Source organism: Microcaecilia unicolor, chromosome 10 (assembly GCF_901765095.1).
Source record: "Microcaecilia unicolor chromosome 10, aMicUni1.1, whole genome shotgun sequence".
NCBI classification, from domain to species: domain Eukaryota; kingdom Metazoa; phylum Chordata; class Amphibia; order Gymnophiona; family Siphonopidae; genus Microcaecilia; species Microcaecilia unicolor.
Genome location: NC_044040.1, coordinates 103057136 through 103083516, shown reverse-complemented (window position 1 = coordinate 103083516; position 26381 = coordinate 103057136). Strand labels below are relative to the sequence as shown.

Here is a 26381-nt window from a genome sequence, read left to right as displayed (position 1 = left end):
GGGGCAGAGGAGCCCGACTTGCCCGGGCGGTACCGACGGGCTTCCTGAAACCGTCCTCTGGAGATACCGGGGTGAGCACTGGCCCGAGCCCTGACCTCTGGTAACCTCTTGCCCTTAGACGTGCCGAGATCGGTCACGATTTTGTCCAGCTCGACCCCAAAGAGCAGCTTGCCTTTAAAAGGCAACTTAGCCAGGCGGGACTTAGAGGCGTGGTCCGCAGACCAATGTTTCAGCCAAAGCCAGCGCCGCGCAGAGACTGTCTGAGCCATGCCTTTAGCCGAGGCTCTCAAGACATCATACAGTAAGTCTGCCAAATAAGCCAAGCCCGATTCCAGGGCCGGCCAGTCAGCCCTTAAGGAAGGATCCGAGGGGGAAGCCCGCTGCACCATCGTCAGGCACGCCCTGGCCACATAGGAGCCGCAAACTGAGGCCTGCAAACTTAAGGCAGCCGCCTCGAAGGACGACCTTAAAGCCGCTTCCAATCTTCTGTCTTGGGCGTCCTTTAGTGCCGTGCCACCTTCCACCGGCAACGCCGTTTTCTTAGTCACCGCAGTGATTAAAGAATCCACGGTAGGCCAAATAAAGGCCTCATGTTCACTTTCAGGCAAAGGATAGAGGCGGGACATAGCCCTAGCCACTTTGAGGCTCGCTTCCGGGACATCCCATTGAGCCGAAATTAAGGTGTGCATGGCATCATGCACGTGGAAGGTTCTAGGCGGGCGCTTCGTCCCCAGCATAATGGCAGAGCCAACAGGGGCTGAGGGAGAGACGTCCTCTGGCGAGGAAATCTTCAAAATGCTCATGGTCTGCAGTAACAGGTTGGGCAAATCCTCTGAGCGAAAGATCCGCGCTGCAGAGGGGTCATCCGCTCCATCCGAGCGGGAATCCGTCTCCTCCAAGGAATCCCCAAAGGACCGTTGGGAGAACTCAGATACGCTGCCCTCATCTACATCAGAGGAAACAGCGTCCTCTAAGGCCTGGGAATCCACCCGAGGGCGTTTACTTCCGGGGGCCTCCACCCCGTTATCGGACAAGGGAGAAGGGGCAGCGTTTTGCATAAGGAAGGCCTGATGCAGCAGCAAAATAAACTCGGGGGAGAAACCCCCCCAGACTGTGTATTTCAGCAGCCTGGGCCACAGCCCTAGACGCACCCTCAACCGGTGCTCGCAAGAGCGGGGGAGCAACATGCTGCGCATCCAAGATGGCGTCCGGCGCGACACTCCGCGAAGGAGCCGCGCGGGAAGAACGGCGCTTAATTTTAGCCGCTTTTTTGCCGTCGCCCAAATCAAGGGCGGCCCATGGCATGAACGTCTCCCAGCTCAAGGGCGGCCCAAGAAGCCGTCCGAGCAGAGTGGCCGGCCAAGATGGCGGAGGCGAGCAGCGGGGGATGGGCGTTTATGGCGGGAAAAAACCGCCGCGCCGGAGGAAGACCCGGGACATTGACCGGCCTCCAAACTGACACCAAACAAGGGCGAATCAGACTTTAAAACCCCCGCATCCCCGCTAGAAGCGCACACGCGGTCCGGGGAGCGATCCTTTGCGCCCTCGCCCTCCGACGCCATAGACCACGCGGAGATCAATCGGGGAACCCCCTGCCCGCTATAAAAAGGTAAAAATTACCTGCTTCTCGCTCCGAGCTGTAACGACCTGGTGTCCCAGTGAGTAGCTGCAATAAACGTTTAAATAAACGTCGAAATAAACGCCCTTAAGGACGTCCAAATTTTTTTTTTTTTTTTTTAACGGAGCCAGCGGGAGGGGGGAGAAAAGGAGGGACCTGGCGCCACCAGGTTTGCACTTGCTCAAGAAGAGCCCTCAATCCCAGGCACTCAACAAAACCTAAAAATTAGGCTTGGAGGCCTAGCCAGAGCTGCTGCTGTGTGTGACCACCACCTGCTGAGATAGAGAACATACTGATGAGTTTCCGGCAGCACATGACCACATATAGGGAGGCAAAAGGATTGCTCTCTATCTCCACCTGCTGGTAGATGGACACAACCCACCAGTCTATGGATTGATCAGCATGATGATATGGAAGTTTGGTTATATTATTTTCTATACGACAGGATTTAACATATTATTTTCTATACGACAGGATTTAACATATTATTATTATCACTATATACCTTCAAATACATTTGATAAAATTTTTTTACTTTTAATGATTGGATTCTGCATACTACATGTCATGTGCCTGTACAGTTGACTCATTCCATGACTCCATTGAATTTTTAGTAACATTTTTTTAAGGTATATCATTTCTTTTATACAGATTCCGCATATAATGCATTAATACATACTTTTAAAACTGTCCTATAGGATCATTACCATTACACACCATGGTTTTTAATCATTTAGAATGATGTTTTTGTGTGTTTTTATTTTCTAATCATGGGCTGCAAATTGTTTTTTTAATATTTAATTTTTCTCATAAACATTTGGAAAAATGGGTCCATTAAAAATATGTCTTTTCGGTTTACCATTATATATTTACACATTTATGTATATGTGTATATGTGTTTTCATATCTGCTCTTATTACTTTTTTTTACATCATTTTGTCATTTTACTGAGACACATTATGCATCCTAAATATTTTATTTTAGTCCCATCCATTCATTCATTTATACATCGTTTTTTGGTACATTATTAATTTTTTCAGTCCCATTCATTCATTTTATTTCAGTCCCAATCATTCATTTCATTTATACATCATTTTTTCGTACGTCATCAATTATTCATCTACACGTAGCGATTAACTGCACTACGTATGCTTTGTCTCTTGTTAAATTATATTTTCACCTGCAGTGTGTATTTTTCGCCAGAAGTTTGAGTTTTCATCAATTGTTTGTATCCTGCGCAAGTTACGTCTGCCGCTATTAGGACTTAGTGACGTCACATAAGAAAATACGCTTCTCTAATCTCCTTTTTTTGGATTTTAATTTTCATTTCATTTATCTTTTCATTACAATTATTACGTGTCACATATAGCACTAGCTCTGGGGGCTTTGTTTCATCTGCTGGTTCTAGTATTCGGTGACGTCATATTTGTAAATATGCTTTACATTTATTATACAGTGGGGGAAATAAGTATTTGATCCCTTGCTGATTTTGTAAGTTTGCCCACTGACAAAGACATGAGCAGCCCATAATTGAAGGGTAGGTTATTGGTAACAGTGAGAGATAGCACATCACAAATTAAATCCGGAAAATCACATTGTGGAAAGTATATGAATTTATTTGCATTCTGCAGAGGGAAATAAGTATTTGATCCCCCACCAACCACTAAGAGATCTGGCCCCTACAGACCAGGTAGATGCTCCAAATCAACTCGTTACCTGCATGACAGACAGCTGTCGGCAATGGTCACCTGTATGAAAGACACCTGTCCACAGACTCAGTGAATCAGTCAGACTCTAACCTCTACAAAATGGCCAAGAGCAAGGAGCTGTCTAAGGATGTCAGGGACAAGATCATACACCTGCACAAGGCTGGAATGGGCTACAAAACCATCAGTAAGACGCTGGGCGAGAAGGAGACAACTGTTGGTGCCATAGTAAGAAAATGGAAGAAGTACAAAATGACTGTCAATCGACAAAGATCTGGGGCTCCACGCAAAATCTCACCTCGTGGGGTATCCTTGATCATGAGGAAGGTTAGAAATCAGCCTACAACTACAAGGGGGGAACTTGTCAATGATCTCAAGGCAGCTGGGACCACTGTCACCACGAAAACCATTGGTAACACATTACGACATAACGGATTGCAATCCTGCAGTGCCCGCAAGGTCCCCCTGCTCCGGAAGGCACATGTGATGGCCCGTCTGAAGTTTGCCAGTGAACACCTGGATGATGCCGAGAGTGATTGGGAGAAGGTGCTGTGGTCAGATGAGACAAAATTGAGCTCTTTGGCATGAACTCAACTCGCCGTGTTTGGAGGAAGAGAAATGCTGCCTATGACCCAAAGAACACCGTCCCCACTGTCAAGCATGGAGGTGGAAATGTTATGTTTTGGGGGTGTTTCTCTGCTAAGGGCACAGGACTACTTCACCGCATCAATGGGAGAATGGATGGGGCCATGTACCGTACAATTCTGAGTGACAACCTCCTTCCCTCCGCCAGGGCCTTAAAAATGGGTCGTGGCTGGGTCTTCCAGCATGACAATGACCCAAAACATACAGCCAAGGCAACAAAGGAGTGGCTCAGGAAGAAGCACATTAGGGTCATGGAGTGGCCTAGCCAGTCACCAGACCTTAATCCCATTGAAAACTTATGGAGGGAGCTGAAGCTGCGAGTTGCCAAGCGACAGTCCAGAACTCTTAATGATTTAGAGATGATCTGCAAAGAGGAGTGGACCAAAATTCCTCCTGACATGTGTGCAAACCTCATCATCAACTACAGAAGACGTCTGACCGCTGTGCTTGCCAACAAGGGTTTTGCCACCAAGTAGTAGGTCTTGTTTGCCAGAGGGATCAAATACTTATTCCCTCTGCAGAATGCAAATAAATTCATATACTTTCCACAATGTGATTTTCCGGATTTAATTTGTGATGTGCTATCTCTCACTGTTACCAATAACCTACCCTTCAATTATGGGCTGCTCATGTCTTTGTCAGTGGGCAAACTTACAAAATCAGCAAGGGATCAAATACTTATTTCCCCCACTGTACATGCCCCTTTTAATATGCGTTTTTCAACATTCATCTTTTTATCCCATTGATCTTTTTGGATTGAATCTATTTTTTAGTTTAGCTTTCTTCTACAGCACACGTTACCCATCAGGCAGTTTCTTCCGTCTGTACAGTATACTTTTTAGAGTGGAACTGTCATTCACCATCTGTCGGTCCTCCAATCATCCTCACACACGTCACCAATTAGGTATTTCAACTGCCTTTCCCGCGTTTTCCCCCCTTTTTTCTCCAGTACAAAAGGTTTGTTTCCCATATCAGCTGTTTCTTCAGTTTCAATGCCAAGACGCTCAAGCGAGTGATCCGGCTAACTTTTTAGAACAAAGGTCTTTTTCCAAGGTAAACCTTTTTTATGGCATCTAGCTCATTTAGTTTTATCACAGCTCAGCATATATGCACAAGCAATATAAGAGCTTAATGTATTTGAAATTGCTATTCCTTAGTTACTATTATAACTCTAACAAAATCAGGGAGCCACTATGTTTGGCTTTAAGAAAATCCCTTGCAAGCCTCACAGTGAAGCATCTAAATTATATATACAGTATGAAAAACTATATAGCACTCATAAAAATATGAAAATCAGGAGATGTGGTCACAATAGAAATGTCTATACTTTTATTTCAACAGAGTATAAAAATATATGCTTTAAACAGAAAGATGATACAGAAATGAAACAGCTAAGAGGGGAAAGTTGGTATTTTGAAGAATATAGTTTGTACTGACGTTTTGTCATTGTTAGCAGTCTCTTCCTTTCATAAAAATAGCAATGCTCAAAATCCAGTCCTGACCTGTTCATGATTTGGCAGTATATCAAGCTTCAATAAATGATAAATACAATGTGTATTACTCTCACTTGTTGTTATCACAATACCTTGCCTTGATCCCTCTCTGGTGTTCATCTCTGAAAGGCTGGGTGTGAAAAGACATATATTCTGGGAATTGGGAACACTTTGTAACATCAAAGCTTGGCAGTACTCCATCACATTGGAACAGATCTTAAAGGAAGGAAGCAGAGTCATATAATTAATGCAAAAATACCTGTGGTTTCTTACCCTAATAAACATAACAAAAGCCCATTTTAAATTTAAATGAAAACAAATTTAAAAAATAGTAAAATAAAAATTGAAAAAGTATCTGCTTGATTACACCATGGTTATTACAAAAATGATTACAATAGGAGAAAATTACCCAAGAAATGATATTTATTAATCTATAGATAAAGTAAAGTTACTCACCTGCAGCAGATGTTTTCCCGACAGCGATACATATATTCTCACATCTGGGCAACATCATCCAATGGAGCCCTCAGCAGACAGGCTCCCCAGTGATCTTTTTCAAAGCCTCCGGGATTGTCCATGCGCATGCCTTACTGGCTCCCAAATGGGACCAGGACAGTCTAATATACTTACTGTCAGGATACAACAACTAGGGGAAGAAGGCAGGGATGTGAGAATATATGTCCTAATGTCCTCAGAGAACACTTGCTATGGGTGAATAACTTCACTTTCTCTGAGAACAAGCAGGACTTATCTTCTACCCTCTCTCATCCTTGGTGACTTTAATATTCCTGCTAATGATCCTTCCAACTCTTATATTTCCAAGTTACTCGCTTTAACGTCCTCCTTTAATCTCCAACTATGCTCCACCTCCCCCACTCATCAAAATGGTCACTGTCTTGATCTCATCATCTCCTCCAACTGTTCACCCTCTAGTTTCCTTGCCTCTGACCTTCCCTCCTCTGATCACCATCTTATAACTTTCACACTTAAATCTCCTCCCTCCCAGTCCCGCCCTATCTTATCTAATTTATCTAGGAATCTTCACGATATTGACCCTTCATCTCTATCCTCCCATGTTTCAAACCTCCTCTCTACTGTGGCACCATCCACGTCTGTCAACGAGGCTGTTTCTTCTTACAACAATACTCTATCCTCTGCCTTAGACACTCTTGCACCTTTGATGACCCGCCCTGTAAGGCGTACAAAACCCCAACCTTGGCTGACTTCTAATATCCGCTACCTACGTTCCTGTACCCGCTCTTATTCCTTTTATCAGTCACATTCTCAACCTCTCACTTTCCACTGCGACTGTCCCTGCTGCCTTTAAACATGCTGTGGTCACACCTCTCCTTAAGAAGCCTTCACTCGACCCTACTTGTCCCTCTAATTACCGACCCATCTCCCTCCTTCCTTTTCTCTCCAAATTACTTGAGCGTGCTGTTCACCGCCGCTGCCTTGAGTTTCTCTCCTCACATGCTATTCTTGACCCACTACAATCTGGTTTTCGCCCTCTCCACTCAACCGAAACTGCGCTTACTAAAGTCTCCAATGACCTATTACTGGCTAAATCCAGAGGTCAATATTCCATCCTCATTCTTGTTGATCTTTCCGCTGCTTTTGACACTGTCGATCACAGCATACTTCTCGATACCCTGTCCTCACTTGGATTCCAGGGCTCTGTCCTTTCCTGGTTCTCTTCCTACCTCTCCCTCCGCACCTTTAGTGTTCACTCTGGTGGATCCTCTTCTACTTCTATCCCTCTGCCTGTCGGCGTACCTCAGGGTTCTGTTCTTGGTCCCCTCCTCTTTTCTATCTACACTTCTTCCCTTGGTTCATTAATCTCATCCCACGGCTTTTCCTACCATCTCTAAGCTGATGACTCCCAAATCTACCTTTCTACCCCTGATACCTCACCTTGCATCCAAACCAAAGTTTCAGCGTGCTTGTCTGACATTGCTGTCTGGATGTCTCAACGCCACCTGAAATTAAATATGACCAAAACCGAGCTTCTCATTTTCCCCCCCAAACCCACCTCCCCACTCCCCCTGTTTTCTATTTCTAATGATGGCTCTCTCATTCTCCCTGTCTCCTCAGCTCGAAACCTTGGGGTCATCTTTGACTCTTCTCTCTCCTTCTCTGTTCATATCCAGCAGATTGCCAAGACCTGTCGTTTCTTTCTTTACAACATCCGTAAAATCCGACCCTTTCTTTCCGAGCACTCTACCAAAACCCTCATCCACACCCTTGTCACCTCTCGTTTAGACTACTGCAATCTGCTTCTTGCTGGCCTCCCACTTAGTCACCTCTCCCCTCTCCAGTCGGTTCAAAACTCTGCTGCCCGTCTCGTCTTCTGCCAGGGTTGCTTTACTCATACTACCCCTCTCCTCAAGACCCTTCACTGGCTCCCTATTCGTTTTCGCATCCTGTTCAAACTTCTTCTACTAACCTATAAATGTACTCACTCTGCTGCTCCCCAGTATCTCTCCACACTCGTCCTTCCCTACACCCCTTCCCGTGCACTCCACTCCATGGATAAATCCTTCTTATCTGTTCCCTTCTCCACTACTGCCAACTCCAGACTTCGCGCCTTCTGTCTCGCTGCACCCTACGCCTGGAATAAACTTCCTGAGCCCCTATGTCTTGCCCCATCCTTGGCCACCTTTAAATCTAGACTGAAAGCCCACCTCTTTAACATTGCTTTTGACTCGTAACCACTTGTAACCACTCGCCTCCACCTACCCTCCTCTCTTCCTTCCCGTTCACATTAATTCATTTGATTTGCTTACTTTATTTTTTTTTTGTCTATTAGATTGTAAGCTCTTTGAGCAGGGACTGTCTGTCTTCTATGTTTGTACAGCGCTGCATACGCCTTGTAGCGCTATAGAAATGCTAAATAGTAGTAGTAGTAGTACCATCTGGGAAACTCTAGCTACAAGGTTGCTGAAACAAAAAGGGAAGGGAAAGAAATGGGACTTGATATACCGCCTTTCTGAGGTTTTTGCAACTACATTCAAAGCGGTTCACATATATTCAGGTACTTATTTTGTACCAGAGGCAATGGAGGGTTAAGAGACTTGCCCAGAGTCACAAGGAGCTGCAGTGGGAATCGAACTCAGCTCCCCAGGATCAAAGTCCACTGCACTAACTACAAGGCTACTCCTCTTAAGGGGAAAAATAAACAGATCATAATCACAACTAGCAGGGCCATAAGAACAGATATACTAGGTCAGATCAATGGTCCATCTAGCCCAGTATCCTGTTTCCAACAGTGGCCAATCCAGGTGACAAGTAACTGGCAGAATCCCCAATAGTATAAAGATTCCTTGTTACCAATCACAGGGCAATCAGCGGCTTCCCCCATATCTATCTCAATAGCAGACTATGGACCTTTCCTCCAGGAACTTGTCCACATTTTTAAACTCAACTATGCTAACCACATCCTCTGGCAATGAGTTCCAGACCTTAACTATTTTCTCGAGTGAGAAAATATGTTCCCTTATTAATTTAAAAAGTACTACCATGTAACTTTATTGTGTCCCCAAGTCTTTGTACTTTTTTAAATTATAATTTTACCTATTCTAAAACACTCAGGATTTTGGAGACCTGTAATATCCCCCCTTCAGCCGCCTTCTTTCCAAGCTGAAGAGACCTAACTTCCTCATATAAGCGAGTAATGATAGCCGTGTTAGTCCACTTTTAAAAATAAAAAACAGATATAAAACATAGAAAAGAAAATAAGATGATACCTTTTTATTGGACTAATTTAATATGTTTTTTTGATTAGCTTTTGAAGGTGACCCTTCTTCAGATCAGAAATAAGCAAATGTTGATAATTAACAGTATATATAAGTGAAACACCAAAGCATTCCAATGACTGTCTCACAGGAAGAGGGTGGGTGGGTAAGATAAGAAATAGGGGGAGCTGGGTGGATAAGAGACAGGGAGAGATAAATGGTAGATAAGAGGGTGACAAAGCAGTAGAATTTTATGGTTTATAATGGGCTAGAAAACCCAGATCTTTAAGTCGAGTCATGTCTGGTGGGTGTCAAAATATTTAATCATTTTAACTTCAAAGATCTTACGTTACTGGATTGTCTTAAAGTTTACTTTTAGTATTCTCACCATAAAATCATTGATATAGTTTTCTGTTTTTGTAAAGTCCTGTCCCACAGAGGTACCTTATGAGCCAACTAAAGGACGACCTGTAAAATATCCAAGTGAAAAAAACAACACATTGCTATCCGCAAAAAACAAAATAAAGCTGTCTTCTCTCCTGCAGAACCACAGAGAGAAAAACATCGCATCTCGTAGCACAGGCAGTGCTACAAAACCAGCAATTCTAAACAACTTGGATACACTTTCCAATCCATCTGAGGTATGTGAGAATCAGAACCCAAACAAACTAGGAGATCAGGAAAGTCAGCAGAGCAAACCCTCACTGACCACACTATTGGAAATGCAAATCAAGTGGGGATAGTATACCGCTTGAACTATCAATTAACACAGCACGAGATCTCTGTACTCTCCAAAAGACTTTCATTTCCTCCATCTAGCAAGCTAGATGAAATTCATCTATACTCAGACCTGTAAGAATTCTTTAGAAAACTCCGCTTGAAGGTACATTTGCACAAAAAGGAGACTCCCAACAGACTGGAATACAATTTTAAACAAAATAACACATATTTCACCCCAAATAATGGACAAAACAATAAATTAGACAACTACACAGAATGTTTCAGGCACAGAGTAAAATCATAACTTTCCAGAAAACAAAAGAAAATTCAGTACAACCTTTCTCCACCAGAAAGAGTGGCCAAAAAAAATCCTATAAAACAACCAAGGCACTGTCATCAAAACCAGCAGACAAAGGAGGCTCTGTGGTGATTATGGACACAAAAAAGTGCATCGGAGGACACAAACAGCTCTCAGACAACACATACTACAGGAAACTAACTGAGGAACTCACACAGGATTATATACAACAGCTGAAAAATGTTATCAAAACACTTCCAAAACAAGTACAGCCACATCTAAAAAAAACCTCATACCAAATCATCCTTCTGTGGGCACATTCTGCATGTTACCTAAAATCCACAAACCTGGAAACCCTGGCAGACCAATCATATCTGGTATTGGCATACTTACAGAGGAAATATCTGGACATATAGAGGGGGTTCTTAAACCTTTCCTGCACAAGACAAACAGCTTCATACAAGACACCACACACTTTCTGCACAAATTAAAAAATATCAAGCAGTTACCACCGGGTACCCTTCCGGCAGTGGTGTGCTGGTAAATGTTTAACAGGCTCTCTTCCCCGGTCCTCCTCTGTGCCCCCCCCCCCCCCCAAATTGCAGAGATGGCTATAGCCGGGGAGAGAGCCTGGGGGGGGAGGGGGGGCAATGCATTACTCCAGGGAAAAAAAAATTAAATGAACCCAGGTTCCAATCTAATTCATGTTTAATGTGCGATAAAATGCCATAAATAAGTAAATAAATATAAACTTTTAATGTTGAGCACCTGATTCTCAAAGTGAACATATTCTCTCCCCCTGCCCTCCCTTCATCCACCCATGTCCAGCAACCCTCCTCTCCCCCTGCCCTCCATCCACCCATACCCAGCGACCCTTCTCTTCCCTTGCCCTGCCCTCCATCCACCCATGTCCAGCGACCCTTCTCTCCCTTTGCTCTCCATCCACCCATGTCCAGTGACCCTCCTCTCTCTCCAGCCAAACCTGTCCAGTGACTCCCTTCTCTCCCCTGCCCCCCCAACCAACCATGTCCAGCAACTCCCTTCACTCCCCTGCCCCCCCCTTCAGCCATCCATGTCCAGCGACTTTCTTCTCTCCCCAGCCACCCCCTCCAGCCATCGAGGTTGTCCAGCGGATGCTTCGGGGCAGGCAGGAAAGATCCCCGCTCCAGCCACCCATGCTCAGCGACTCCCTTCTCTCCCCTGCCACCCCTCCTCCAGCCACCCATGCCCAGCGACTCCATTCTCTCCCCTGCCCCCCTCCTCCAGCCACCCATGCCCAGCGACTCCCTTCTCTCCCCTGCCCCCCCTCCAGCCACCCATGTCCAGCGACTTCCTTCTCTCCCCAGCCACCCCCTCCAGCCATTGAGGTTGTCCAGCAGATGCTTCAGGGCAGGCAGGATCGGCAGGAAAGATCCCCAGTCTTTCCTGCCTGCTGCCGGCGCTGACTCTCCCTCGCTGCCGAATCGCTCTTTAAAATGGCCACCGAAACTTACAAGGGCGGCCTCCAAGACTTCAGCAAGACTGCCTGCCCCAAAGAATTCGCTGGACAAAGGATGTGAGGAGCCGGACCCTGTAGGAGGGAGGGAGGAAGGAAGGAGAGCCGGCTCGCCCTCAGGAACAACCGGCTCGCAAGTCGGTAAACAATTTTACAACCGGCTCTTGTGAGCCGGTGTGAGACGGCTCCAGCATACCACTGCCTTCTGGTCACAATGGATGTAGAATCATACAGCAACATTTCCCATGCAGATGGGTTAGCTGCATGTGAGAAACTCCTAAAAACATCAACCCTAGATCACCAATACTCACCGGAAACTAAAACAAAATTAATCAAATGTATTCTAACTCACAACTATTACCAATTTAACAATGGTATCTAACTGCAAATCATAGGCACCAGGACAGCACCCCAATAGTTGCTAACCTCTTTATGGCAGAACTGGAAGAGATATGTTTGAATACATATCAGATTAAACCCCTAAAATACTACTGGTATACTGATGACATTTTTATGATTTGGATAGAGATAAACACCTCAAACTCCTGACTGAATCCTTCAAACAAAAGGTTACAACCCCAAAATAATCTCCAGGAATGTTGCCTCTTCCCTTAAAATGCCCAGGGAAAACCTACAGTACAAGGAAAAGAAAGCCACAGAGAGAATCCCCTTCTAGTTACATACAACCCATAGCTACAAAAACTAAGGAAAATCATAAAAGATCTACAGCCACTACTCCAGAAGGATGAACTACTGAAATAAATATTCCCTTCCCCACCAGTGCTGGCCTTCTGACAAGCCACCCAACTTAAAACACAACTACTGAAAAGCAAACTCCCGATAGAAACACAAAAAGAAGACAGTGGCACACATCCTTGCAATATATCCTGCTGCAAACTATGCCAACACATTTCACAGGATCCCACAGAAAGAAAAATATTCAACATAAAGAAATCCTTCACATGCTCATCTTCCAATTTGGTATATATCATTCAATGTAAAAAGTGTGAAGAAGGGTGCTATATTGGAGAAACAAGCCAGATGATGAGATTTAATTTACATAAACATCATATGAAAAATGCCAGTGCCAACCAAGAACTTGTCTAAACCTTTTTTAAAACCCAGATACACTAACCGCTAATACATCTACTGGCAATGAGTTCCAGAGCTTAACTATTCATTGAGTGAAAAATTATTTCCTCTTACTGAAGTAGTACTATGTAACTTCCTTGAGTGTCCCATAATCTTTGTACCTTTTGAAAGGGTAAAAACCAATTTAGGTTTACCTGTTCTACACCACTTAGTATTTTGCAGACCTCTATCATATCCCCCCTCAGCCATCTCTGTTCCAAGCTGAAGGGTCCTAACTTCTTAAGACTTTGTCCCATCACCTTAATTGCTTCAGTCGCCCTTCTTTGAACCTTTTCTAATTCTGCTGTATCTTTTTTTAAGATACAGCAATCAGAATTGCACACAATGCTCAAGGTGTGGTCACACCATAGAGCGATAGAGAGGCAGTATAATATTGTCTTATTTTCTATCCTTTTCCTAATAATTCCTAGCATTCTATTTGTTTTTTTGGCCATCGCCACACACTGGGCAGAATATTTCACTGTATTGTCCATGACGACACTTAGATCTTTTTCTTGGGTGCTGACTCTTATGGTGGAAACTAGCATAACAACTATGACTATGGATTATTCTTCCCAATGTGCATCACTCTGCACATGTCCACATTATATCTCATCGCCATTTGGATGCTCAGTCTTCCAACTTCCTAAGTCTTCTTGCAATTTTTCACAATCCACATGTTTTGACAACTTTGAATAGTTTTGTGTCATCTGCAAATTTAATCACCTCACTCGTCATTCCCATTTCCAGATCATTTACAAACAGATTAAATAGCACTGGTCTCAGTAGAGATCCCTGTGGCACTCCACCCTCCTCCACCCACTGAGAGAACTGGCCATTTCACCATACTCTGTTTTCTATCCATCAACCAATTCCTAATCTACAACAGAACATTGCCTCCTATCCCATGGGTTTTTAAAATTTTCTCAGGAGTCTTTGTGAGGGACTTTGTCAAATACTTTCTGAAAATCTAGATGCACTACATAAACCGGCTCACCTTTATGCACATGTCTATTCACACCTTCAAAGAAATGAAACAAATTGATGAGGCATGATTTCCTTTGGCTGAATCCATGCTGACTCTGTCCCAGTAAACCATGTTTGTCTACCGGTTTGTAATTTCCCAGATCACTCTTGGATCCCTTTTTAAAAATAAGTGTTATATTGGCCACCCTCCAGTCTTTAGGTACTACAGATATGAAATTTCAAATTTGAGTTCTTTCAGTACCTTGGGGTATATATCATTCAGTACAGGTGATTTACTACTCTTTAATTTGTTGATTTGGCTCAGTATATCTTCCAGGTTCACTGAAAAATTTTCAGTTCCTCTGCATCATCATCCGTGAGAACCATCTTTGGTACACGTAGATCTCGTACATCTTCTTCAGTAAAGACCAAAGCAAAGAATTCATTCAGCCTCTCTGCTTTGCCCTGTCCTCCCTAAATGTCCCTTTTAATTCTTGATGATCTAATGATCCCACAGATTTCATCACAGGATTTCTGTGACATTCTTGAAAAAGTTATTACTATGAGTTTTTGCCTCCAAGGCAAGTTTTCTTCATATTCTCTTTTGGCCTTCATTATGAACGCTTTGCATTTAACTTGCCAGTGCTTATGCTGCTGCTTGTTTTCTTCATTCGGATCTTTTTTCCATATTCTGAAAGATGTTCTTTTGGCTCTAATAGCCTCTTTAACTTCTCCCTTTAACCATGCTGGCTGTTGTTTCCTCTTCTTTCCACCTTTATTAATACATGTAACACATCTGGTCTAGGCTTCCAAAATGGTATTTTTAAACAATGCTCATGAATGTTTTGAAGTCCTAACCTTTGCAGCTCAACCATTAAGCTTTTTTTTAAACAATTTTCCTGATTTTTTCATAGTTACCATTTCGAAAACTAATTTCCTTAATGACTGCATTCTAGTCATTCTAGTCATTAAGTCAAATTTGATCATGTTATGATCAGTTTCCCAGCGGATCCAACACCGTTGCTTCTTTTATTAAGTCCTGCATTCCACTAAGGACCAGATCTAAAATAGCTCCCCCTTCTTGTCGGTTCCTGGACTAGTTGATCCAAGAAGCAGTCATTTATTACATCTAGGAATTTTATCTCCCTAGCACTCCCTGATGTGACATTTAACCAGTCAATATTGAGGTAACTGAGATCACTAATATACGTTGAAGGAATAAGTAGAATATATATCAAAATAATTGTTCCACAATTTTACTAAATGGAATCCTGTATTGAAGGTGTTAATTCACGTATATTCATGAAAAAATGTGGAGAAAAAAAGACTTCGGAAACCATGGAGAAATCTCTTTAAAGGAACACCTTTCAAAATATAGGAGAAATCTCTTTAAAGGAACACCTTTCAAAATGTAGAGAACTCCTCTTCAATCACTAGTCTTCACAAAAAAAAAATCCACTCTTCTTATTCATGAAATACTTGTACACACACCTTTAACAATTCAATAAGGTAGAGGCTGATGTCTACGCCATATATGTGGTGAAATAGACTTTCATATATCACTTAGCTTGAGTCATCTTGGCGCCACCGGTCTGTATTCTATTCCCCAGTATCCGATGATCATAAGCCCAACAGGAGAACCCTGTTTCGCCACAACCGGGCTGTTTTGCGTTATCGTAAAATTTGTTCCTCTACTGACAAGTATTTTCATCAAACATCTAATTTACAACAGAAGTTAGAAGAAAGAGGATACCCCAAAAAGTTAGTACATAAAGCAATATATTGTTTTTTTTCTTTCTTTTTAAAGGATTGGAAGGATTGGAAGGATGTTCTTTGCAGTTTATTTTAAGGAACATTTATATATGTGACTAATGGATGTATGATATGCTTGGTTTAAAGCATATATTTTTGATTGTTTGATGTCATGTATTTATGAACAAATGTTTCACACATGTACTCATTTGGTTTATGAACAAATGTTTCATATATGTACTTATTTAAGTTTAACACCTGATTGCATGGGTATATTCAACATAACATTATGATAAAACTACAGATTTGTAATGCCACTCACGTTTCATTCTAGTTTTTAATGTCTTTTAAGGTTTCAAAAAATGTTTTTCATTAATTTTTTAATTCATTTTAATTCATTTTTTTAATAATCATTTCATATAGTAAATACATTAGAATATATTGGTACATTTAATGATAAAACCATATGTTTGTAGTATTATTTAAGTTTATATTTAGAATTTAATAATTAATTATAAATGCAATTTATAGACTCATAAGGTAGATAATAATGGCACAATATAAACATACAATTATAAGAATGAAGTGCTGTTTAAGCTCAATTTTAGCATTTATAAGCTTTTTTAATGACATAATAAAATAGTATATGAACAGTTAAATTTAAAATATAATTAATAGACAGTAAATAGATTAAAATTGGGGTATGGTAAGTTCATATTTGTTCAGAAAATCTTTTTAAATTTGGTCATTTAATATTTGATAAATATTCAATTTAAGAGTAGATAAAAAATTGGCATATGAACAGTTAATTGAAGACACAATTTATAGATTTGCTAAATAGATTAAAATTGCAATATAGTTAGTCAATTGTTTTGATAATTACTCAATATCCTGTCATTTTATATATATTTTAAATAAATGGATATTTTAACAATGTAGGCTTTAGGACCTAGTAAATGATTCCTGCATATCTGGCAGGCTTTTAGACCCAGTAACCACCTAAATTCATTTGATAGGATAAAGGTTAATGCTTTGTGAAGATTAGGTGTTTTCACTTAAGTTAATTAAAAAATGTTTCCACCCTGTGTGACGTGGTATTAAAAGCAGAGCCTTTTGAGAGCACAGCTTTTCATCCATTTTGATACAGAAAGTGAAAGTGCCTTGGTGCTTTGTAGCTTTTACTACATGAGACATGGGGGTAAGTTTTTGTCATGACAATAAATTATAGGAAGTTTCTAAGTTAGGCACTATAGTATTTGCTGCCTCATGATTTGACAACTTTTATCAATTGCACAATCCTCTTGGTAATGTCTGTGGCATTATGGTTTGTTATACTTATTGAAACCCTTCTGTTTGGCAATACAGTCTGAGGTATACAGATTTTTTTCTTTTGACACTTGAGTTAAAATGAAAGTCAGTATTTTATTGCTTATGAAAATCATTTTTGCTATGTTCCAAAAGAAATATTGAAGACATTTTATTAAATGAATGCTGATGTGAGAAACATATGTATGTGAACAAAAGCCCTGTTAACCCTTTGTCACTATTCAAGATGCCATTTGTATAATTAATTGTGATTGGCAGATAACAAAATAAATGCAAATTTTAAAGGTATTTTGTCACTAGCTAAAATACCATTAGCAGTTACAAATAAAATTTACATTAATTAATTGTAATTGGCAGATAACGAAACAAATATACCCAGAGCTCCAAAAGATAATAGAAGCCCTGTTAATGCTATAATATATATATATATATACATACATACACACACACACACACACACACACATATATATATATATACACACACACACATATACATATAGTGACAAAATGTTGTTTTTTTTAAATTAAGATCAAGTAATGCCACTAGATATTATAGTTTTGGCTTTTTTATATTTGAAGATGTATATATTTATTCATTTCTGTGCTGATTTGAATGTTTTTGAAGGTTTATGATATTATCAGTGTAATGTTTGAAATTTATTGTATATTTTAAAATGTTTTAAAAAATTATTTTGACCTGTTAGTTTAAGCTTTTATGAATATGAAATTTAGTTATAGCCAGTATTATATAATATGACCTTTTATAAAATATATTATAAATAATTAAAATAAGCGTTTTAAACATATAATATTAATATATGAAAATTTTTTTGTCCAAAAGTAAGGAATAATATATTGTACAGGAATATATTCGAGTTATTCCCCAAGTTTTCCACGTCATCACTGTGGTGAGTTACCATTTTTGTTTTGATTAATTATCCATTTATTTTCAAATTACTATATAATAATATATGAGAATGTTAAAATATTAAATGCAATGTTATAATATTAAATGCTTTAGGTGTTTATATAGGCTTATATATGTATGCTTGATGAGTCTAAATATTAATCTTTGGTTTTACTCATTATATTTAAAAAAAAATTTTAAAAATATATTATTTCTATGTTTTGTATTCTATGTAGACCCCTGACGCAGGTGCTAGTCACCGAAACACGGCCCTTGTCGGGTCTTTTTGTCAAGGCTCATTCATTAAAGAACTGTGTTCCATTTTTAAAGGCCCGTGGTGCTGTTTTTTTTGTTTGGACTTTAGTTTGTACTTCGTTCCCTCTCTTTTGTTATATCCAAGAAGAAATGGTGACATTTGTAATGAAATATAATACACATACGAACAAGATGGTTAAAATAATTTAAAAAAACATGCTGCTATGTTGAGGATTTACCCCTGTTTTCGTGATTTAAGGATTATGTTTGCTTATCAGAGACAAGAGTAATTTAAGTGATTTATTATGTAGGGCTGACACGTGGAATGGTCAAAAGAGCAGTGATAAGAAAAAGGGTCATCACAGCGCATGCGGCCAATGTTCAGTATGTCAAAATATGTGGAATACGGATGAATTCATGGATGTGCATACAAGGAAGACTTATAGTTTGAAATATTTTACTAATTGTCAATCTATGAATATGATTTATCTTTTGAAATGCCCCTGTGATTTATACTATGTGGGACAAACGTCATGTATGTTAAAAACGAGGTTGATTGTGCTAAAAAAAACGTACGAACCTCGTGTCTCATTGTCTTTTGAAACACCATGATTTTGCAGATTTACAATGTATTGTTCTGGAACAAATTCATGTGACAGAGCGTAGAGGAGACGTGAGGAAATTATTAAGACAAAAATAACAACAATGGATTTATGTGCTGCAAACCGTAATCCCGAAAGGTTTAAATATATCAATTGAGTAGAAGGCTTTTTTGTGAGGGGATACCTTTAAAGTGAAACTATTTTAGTGCTGTAGCTCTTTATAGAATTTTGACGTCATTTCGGAAGTGACAATGGGAAATGACTTGTATATAACAAGGTGAAGCCTACCTATGCTCAAAGACGCCAAGAAGAGGCATTAATTGTGGTGAAAGTGAGAAGCTTGGAAACTGGAAGTATTGTTTAGCCCTTGAAACAGCCCGGTTGTGGCGAAACAGGGTTCTCCTGTTGGGCTTATGATCATCGGATACTGGGGAATAGAATATAGACCGGTGGAACCAAGATGACTCAAGCTAAGTGATATATGAAAGTTTATTTCACCGCATATGTGGCGTAGACATCAGCCTCTACCTTATTGAATTGTTAAAGGTGTGTGTACAAGTATTTCATGAATAAGAAGAGTGGAGTTTTTTTTGTGAAGACTAGTGATTGAAGAGGAGTTCTCTACATTTTGAAAGGTGTTCCTTTAAAGAGGTTTCTCCATGGTTTCTGAAGTCTTTTTTTCATGAATATACGTGAATTAACACCTTCAATACAGGGTTTCATTTAGTAGAATTGTGGAACAATTATTTTGGTAACTGAGATCACCCATTATTATATTGTTGCATCAACTGCCCCTTGTGTCCTTTCCCCTTCCCTCTGCCCTATCACAACCATTGAAGTTGTCCCCTCTTCCTGCTTTCATCATATCTGTCTTTCTTTCTATAATGCCCTCCTTACCTTTTTAGCCTGTAAGCCGCCTAGATGCAGAGGCGTAGCTAGGTTTTGATGTCTGGGGGAGCAGACTTTTGTAAAATAGGCGCCAGACATGGGCATAGTTTGACTGTTTCATTTTGGGGGGCAAAGAGTGTAACTTGGCACATTTGCATATTCATTTGCATATATACATCTCATACATAGTCGTTAAGGCTATTTAAAAAAAACAAAAAAAACACACACACACACCAGACTAAAATGCTGAATATGAAGCCAGCATATAAAAAACAATAAGGCCAGACATTTTATGAAATAACACAAAACCCTACAAAAAGACACTCAAAATCTATACAGAAAACTTAACACACAAGAGCCCTAACCCACCTATGAAAAGACACTGGACCCTAGAGCACCAATATACCTGCTACTGTAAAATGGCGCATGCTGGACTGTTACACATTCCTACACAAAACAATACATGCTAGCAGAATCCGTCATCTCAGTCACATTTGCAGAACACGGACAGACCCTCATGTGATACAAAATAGGGAACCACAAAAAACATTCCCACAAAAATGAAATATAGATCTCTTCAAGAAAGCCAGACTCAGTAAGTAGTGCAAATACTGGTAAAAGAGAAACAGAAATGTATTTTCTCCTGTACTCTGCAAAATACAACAATAAAAAAAAATGTACATTTCACAAAGCAGGCACATCTTTGTCCTTAAAAAGCATTAAATAAAAAGAATGTTTTGTTTTCTACCTTTGTTGTCTGAGCATTTTATTCTTCTAGTTGGGCTGGTCCCAGTCTCTTTTCCACTTTTCTTGTGTCAGTCTTCTCCTAAATTCTTTTCCAGGTTGGCTTTTCAATTTTTTTGCTCTTTTCTAGTCTTCTTCCTGTCCTTCTCTGTCTACCACTGATCTTTCATTTTATGTTCCCCCCCCCCCCCACACACTTTTCTCTCACTCTTTAGTCCTTAATATCCATCTACCTACTGGCTTTGACCGTCTCCCTCTCATTCCCTTTCCAGTCTCCTAAGTTCCTCTCCCATCTTTCACACACTTCATTAGTCCCCAATTCCCTGTACTCACTCTCTTTGTCATCAACTACCCTCAACTGCATCTCATCACCCTATCGGTCCCAGCTTCATCCATGTCTCCTTCCCTCCCTTGCCTCCAAGGTCACTCTTCTGTCTGTTACCCTATACCCCATGCCCAATAGCTTCTCTTTCACCATCTTTTTAACCCCTTTTTACCCTAACTCAACTCCCTTCAGAAACTCATCCCCTTCTCCTATACCCCTCACCAGTACCCCAATCCCTTTTCAATGCCTCTTATCCTCTTTCCAGTCTTCCAGGTCATTCACATCATTTCTCAACCTTTCCCCACATCATCCCCTTTTCTTGCCCTTCTTCTTATATCCCTATTTTCACATCCTGCTTCTTCCCCTCTCCCACCCATCTCCTGCTCCTTCCCTCTGCCCCACCTCTCCCAGTCCCATCCATCTACTGCTTCTTCCCTCTGCTCACCACCCCTCCCAGTCCCACCCATCTCCTGTTCCTTCCCTCTGCCCCACCTCTCCCAGTCCCATCCATCTACTGCTTCTTCCCTCTGCTCACCACCCCTCCCAGTCCCACCCGTCTCCTGTTCCTTCCCTCTGCCCCACCTCTCCCAGTCCCATCAATCTCCTGCTCCTTCCCTCTGCCCCACCTCTCCTAGTCCCATCCATCTTCTGCTCCTTCCCTCTGCTTGGATCCAGCATCTCCTCATTCCTCCCCTTGTCCCCCCTCCAAAGGTCTGGTATCTCCTCCTTGTTTCCCTTGCCTCCTTCCAATCCCATCAAGTCTGACATCAAGAAGGTTGAAGAAAACAGGAGATAGGATGATGACATCAAAAAGTTGAAGCCAATAGTCTATGTTTCCCCTTTCCCCGCGCAGCCATCATCTAGTACGTTCAAAACAAAGCAAGCAAGCCTATGAGCTGCTACATCCTTGTTGTCGTTCTTTATTGTTGGTAGCATTTTTATTTAATCTCACTTATTTTCAAACATGCTGGCTTGTGCAGCATATGGATGTACACAGAGGAAGTATTGGTTTCATCGATTAGAGTACTAATTTGTTCTACGTTTTAAATCAGTGTCATTTGGAGGGGTTGGCTATAGGGACGCCCCCTGTATTCATGCAGAGATGTTAGTAAAGGGCCACCAAGTTACCAAAACAAACATCAGATACAGATGTGATTCCATGTGCCCCAATGGAAAGAGAGTTTAATTCTATTTCCATTTAATTTCAATATATCCCATCTTTATAACACTAGGCTTCCCAAAGGCATATTACAGAAACAGATGAACAGTTAAAATCAAGACCAAGAAACAGGATATTCTCACTGAAATTTCTACATCTGTATTGTATAGAGGAGTGCAGAAAAATGAGCACAAAATACAGAGATAACTGCTTGTTTCTACCAGCTTCCCATATCTAGATTTCAATATCATCTGTGGCAAAACTAAATTTGAAAGAGCAAAACCGCTAAGAGAGAAACTACACTGGCTACCACTCAAAGAACACATTGAGTTCAAGATCTGCACAACCGTCCACAAAATCATCCACGCAGACGCCCCTCTTTATATGCTAAACCTAGTGGACTTACCACCTAGAAACGCCAGAAGATCGGCCCGCAAATACCTCAACCTGAACTTCCCCAGCTGCAAAGGAATCAAATACAAACAGTCATACGCTACCACTTTTGAGTACAAAAGTACACAGATCTGGAACACACTACCAATGGCCCTGAAAAAAATGGACAACCTAACCAGCTTTCGCAAATCTCTGAAGACACACCTCTTCAACTAAGCCTATTAAGGACATCCTCACTAACTAACTATTCCTAAACTACCCAGGTGCATCCAAAATACCTCTCACAATACCTACCTAGCTCTAACTTCTAAATTTACCTACCTTAACTTATTATCGACTTTATCTAAGATTATGTAATGACTGCATCATAACAACACTCTGTAAGCCACATTGAGCCTGCAAAAAGGTGGGATAATGTGGGGTACAAATGCAATAATAATAATAGATTTCAATATCATGAAATAAAAATTGAACATCACTAAAAGCTGTTTTCATGGTATTTAAATCTAGATATGGGAAGCTTTCAAATAAATTGAAAAGCTGTAAAAAAAAATCCCAAAAATAAAAAAATACATTTTGTCCTCCACCTATTAAGGCACCCATCCAACTAGAACAGCTCAAGACATTTTACATATGGACGACCACACACAGGCAACCCCTTATTGCTAATAATCTTTTTGATATTGTTTTCAATAGCGTTTACTATTGTTTCCTTTTTCTCTCCCCCCCCTCCCCCCGGAGTCAAGCACCACTTTTGTTTCTCCCTTCTCTTCTCCTCCCCAGTCCAGAACCGTTTTGTTTCCCCACCCATCCAAGTCCAGCACCGCTTTGTTTCCCCCCTCTCTTTCTCCCTCCGAGTCCAGTGCTGGTTTCTGGCCCCCCAACCTGGACCGTCATCAAACCTGCTTCTTCATTTACCAGCCCCGCCCCTGCAGTGATAGCATGCCGGCGTCAGTCAGACTCACATCCTTCCCTCTACCATCCACGTCCAGCTCTTCTCAGACACTTCCTGTGCGTGCAAAAGGGAGGGACTCGTGAGTCGTGACCAGTGGTGTGCTGGTAAATTTTTAACAGGCTCTCTCCCCGGTCCACCTCTGCGCCCCCCCATCCACCCTTGCGCCCCCCCCCCCCCCGTCCACCTCTGCGCCGCCCCAAAATTGCAGAGCTGGCTATAGCCCGGGGGGGGGGGGGGGGGGGGGGGAGGGGGGGGGCGCAGCAATGCATTACTCTCTCCAGGAAAAAAAAATTAAATGATCCCAGGTTCAATCTAATTCATGTTTAATGTGGGATAAATTGCCATAAATAAGTAAATAAATATAAACTTTTAATGTTGAGCACCCGATTCTCAAAGTGAACATATTCCAAACACTATAATGAAAATAAAATGATTTTTTTTTCTACCTTTGTTGTCTGGTGACTGTTTTTCTGATCATGCTGGCCCAGTATCCGATTCTGCTACTATCTGTCCTCTTAACTCCGTTTCCAGGGCTTCCTTTCCGTTTATTTCTTTCCTTTCTTCTTCATTTCTGGTCCTCAACTTCTGCCTATTTTCTTCATCCATATGCAGTTTTTCTCCTCTCTTCCTTTTCCCTCATCTCCTTCCTCACTCTTCCCTCCCCTCCATCCATGTCCACCATTTCTTCTCTCTCCCCTCCTCTCCCCTGCCCTCCATCCACCCATGTCCAACGACCCTCCTCTTCCCTGCCCTCCATCCACCCATGTCCAGCGACCCTTCTCTGCCCCCTGCCCTGCATGCACCCAGCGACCCTCCCCTGCCCTCCATCCACCCATGTCCGGTGACCCTCCTCTCCCCTGCCCTGCATGCACCTATATACCCAGCGACCCTTCTCTCCCCTGCCCTGCATGCACCCATACCCAGTGACCCTCCTTTCCCCTGCCCTCCGTCCACCCAATCCAGCAGTGACCCTCCTCTGCCCTGTCCTCCATCCACCCATACCCAGTAATGACCCTTCTCTCCCATCCATGATCCACCCATGCCCAGCGACTCCCTAGTTCTCTCCCCTGCCATCCCCTCCCGAGTTGTTAATAGAATTCTCCTCCCTCCCTCCTGTCACCGATCTGACTCCTTTAATTCTTCGGGGCAGGCAGTCTTGCCTGCCCGCTGCAAGTGCTGACTCTCCCCCGCTGGCGCTGCCGGTTCGCGCTTCAAAATGGCCGCCGAGACTTACAAGGGCGAAGTCTTGTGAGGCCGCCTTCGGAAGCTCTTGCAGCGGGCAGGCAAGACTGCCTGCCCCGAATAATTCGTCAGGTCGGTGATGTGAGGGAAGAGGGAGGGAGGAGAGCCGGCTCGCGGGTTTCAACAACCGGCTCGCAAGAGCCGAGCAAAGTTAACAAGCGGCTCTTGTGAGCCGGTACGAGCCGGCTCCAGCACACCACTGATCGTGACGCTAGCAGGGCAAGGAATCTGAGCCCAGTCCAGCGTCAATCAGGCAGGTTGCAGGGCATGCTCAAAATAGGCATGACAGTTGGGGGAGGGAGGAGAGGGAGAACTGAAAGTGGCATTGGGCTGAACAGGAGGGAGGCGTGTCATGGAACGGTGGGGTGGGAACTAAGGGAGAGGACAGGGAGAAAGTGCAATTTTTTTTTAAAATGTGGCTATCGGCCCCACCGATTCAAGACTGTATAGGCGCCGTTTTTAAAAAAAATCCGTTTAGGGGAACGACCGCTCCCCCTGCGTCCCACCTAGCTACGCCACTGCCTAGATGGCACTACCGATGGGGTAGTAAGCTATAAACAAACTTGAAATTTGCTAGTTTAACATATCTTCATTTGTCTAATTGTTCTGGCCTGGATAATAGTATAGCCCTATGCATGTATTTTTTCCCATCACACATGGAATTCCTCTCCATAAGGATTCCACATTGCTGTCTGTTTCATGTAGAATTTTTATCTTGTTTGACTCAATTCCCTCTTTAACATACAGTGCAACCCCCCCCCCCCCCCCACCTTGATCCACCCTATCATTGCAATATGATTTGTACCTTGGTAACACAGTGTCCCATTGATTGTCATCCTTCCACCACAGTTAACACAGGCCCACCCAGTAGTGATGTGGCTGGTGAGGATCCCCCCCCCAAGCCCGCCCAGCTGAAGACGGCCAGCATCTCTCCCTTCCCTCCCCATGGCGATCGAGGAGTCTCTTAACTGCACTCCCCCAAGCCCCCGCTACCTTTTAAATCCACCTCTTCTTTGCTGGCATTGAGCAGGTACTCATAACAGCTCGCACCACCCTCGAGCCTTCACTCTGATGCAACTTCCTATTTGTGGGATCAGGAAGATGTGTCAGAGGGAAGGTTCAGGGCCAGCGTGAGCAGTGAGTGAGAGTTGCTGTTGATGCCAATGAAGAAGAGATGGATTTAAAAAGAACTGGGGGCTTGGGGAAGTGCAGTCAAGAGACCCCCAATTGCCAGAAGGTGAGGGAGAGATGCTGGGCGGGGATTTTTTTTACCCACCCACTTTGGCCTGTCCAAAATTGGGTGTCTGGCTACGCCCCTGTTCCAACAGGTCTCTGAGATACCTAAAATATCTATCTCTTCACTTAATGCTATATACTCTAACTGTCCTATCTTATTTTTCAAAGTGTGTTTTTGCCCTGCATCTACAAGCTGTTTAGAAGTTGACAGGAATAATTTGCAATGTTTGCTCTGTTCTACCCTTAGAACACGCTTGGCTTTCTTTCACCTTTGAGAAACCTCTCTATTGGGATTCCCAAAATGTTCTGTTATAATACTATCCTTCAAGGACAACAAACTCCTGAGCAACTGTCGGCTTTCTCCTCCATTCCAATTTAAAAGCTGCTCTATCTTCTTTTTAATGTTAGTGGCAGCAGCCTGGTTCCATCCCAGTTAAGGTGGAGTCCATCCTTTTGGAATACGCTCCCCCTTCCCCAAAATGATGCTCAGTTCCTAACAAATCTAAATCCATCATCCCTGCACCATCGTCTCATCTGCCTGCCTCGTGTCCTGCAAGTGGAATGGGGAGCACTTCTGAAAATGCTACCCTGAAGGTTCTGGATTTTAGCTTTCTACCTAAGAGTCTAAATTTGGATTCTAGAACCTCCTTCCCACATTTGCCTATGTTGTTAGTACTCACAAGTACCAAGACAGCTGGCTGCTCCTCAGCACTGTCTAGAATCTTATCTGGGTGATGCATGAGGTCCTCCCACCTTCACACCAGGCAGGCATGTAACCAAGTACATAAG

The 26381-nt window shown here is 42.2% G+C and overlaps 1 protein-coding gene across 1 annotated transcript in view; it reads right to left on the bottom strand.

Annotated features, from left to right (window-relative positions):
- NUP205 (nucleoporin 205) overlaps positions 1–26381 on the bottom strand; it is a 1281456-nt gene that overhangs the window by 145968 nt on the left and 1109107 nt on the right. The window contains exon 35 of the mRNA XM_030216143.1: positions 5555–5678. Coding sequence (XP_030072003.1) covers positions 5555–5678 — 124 coding nt within the window. The remainder of the gene's footprint in view (positions 1–5554; positions 5679–26381) is intronic.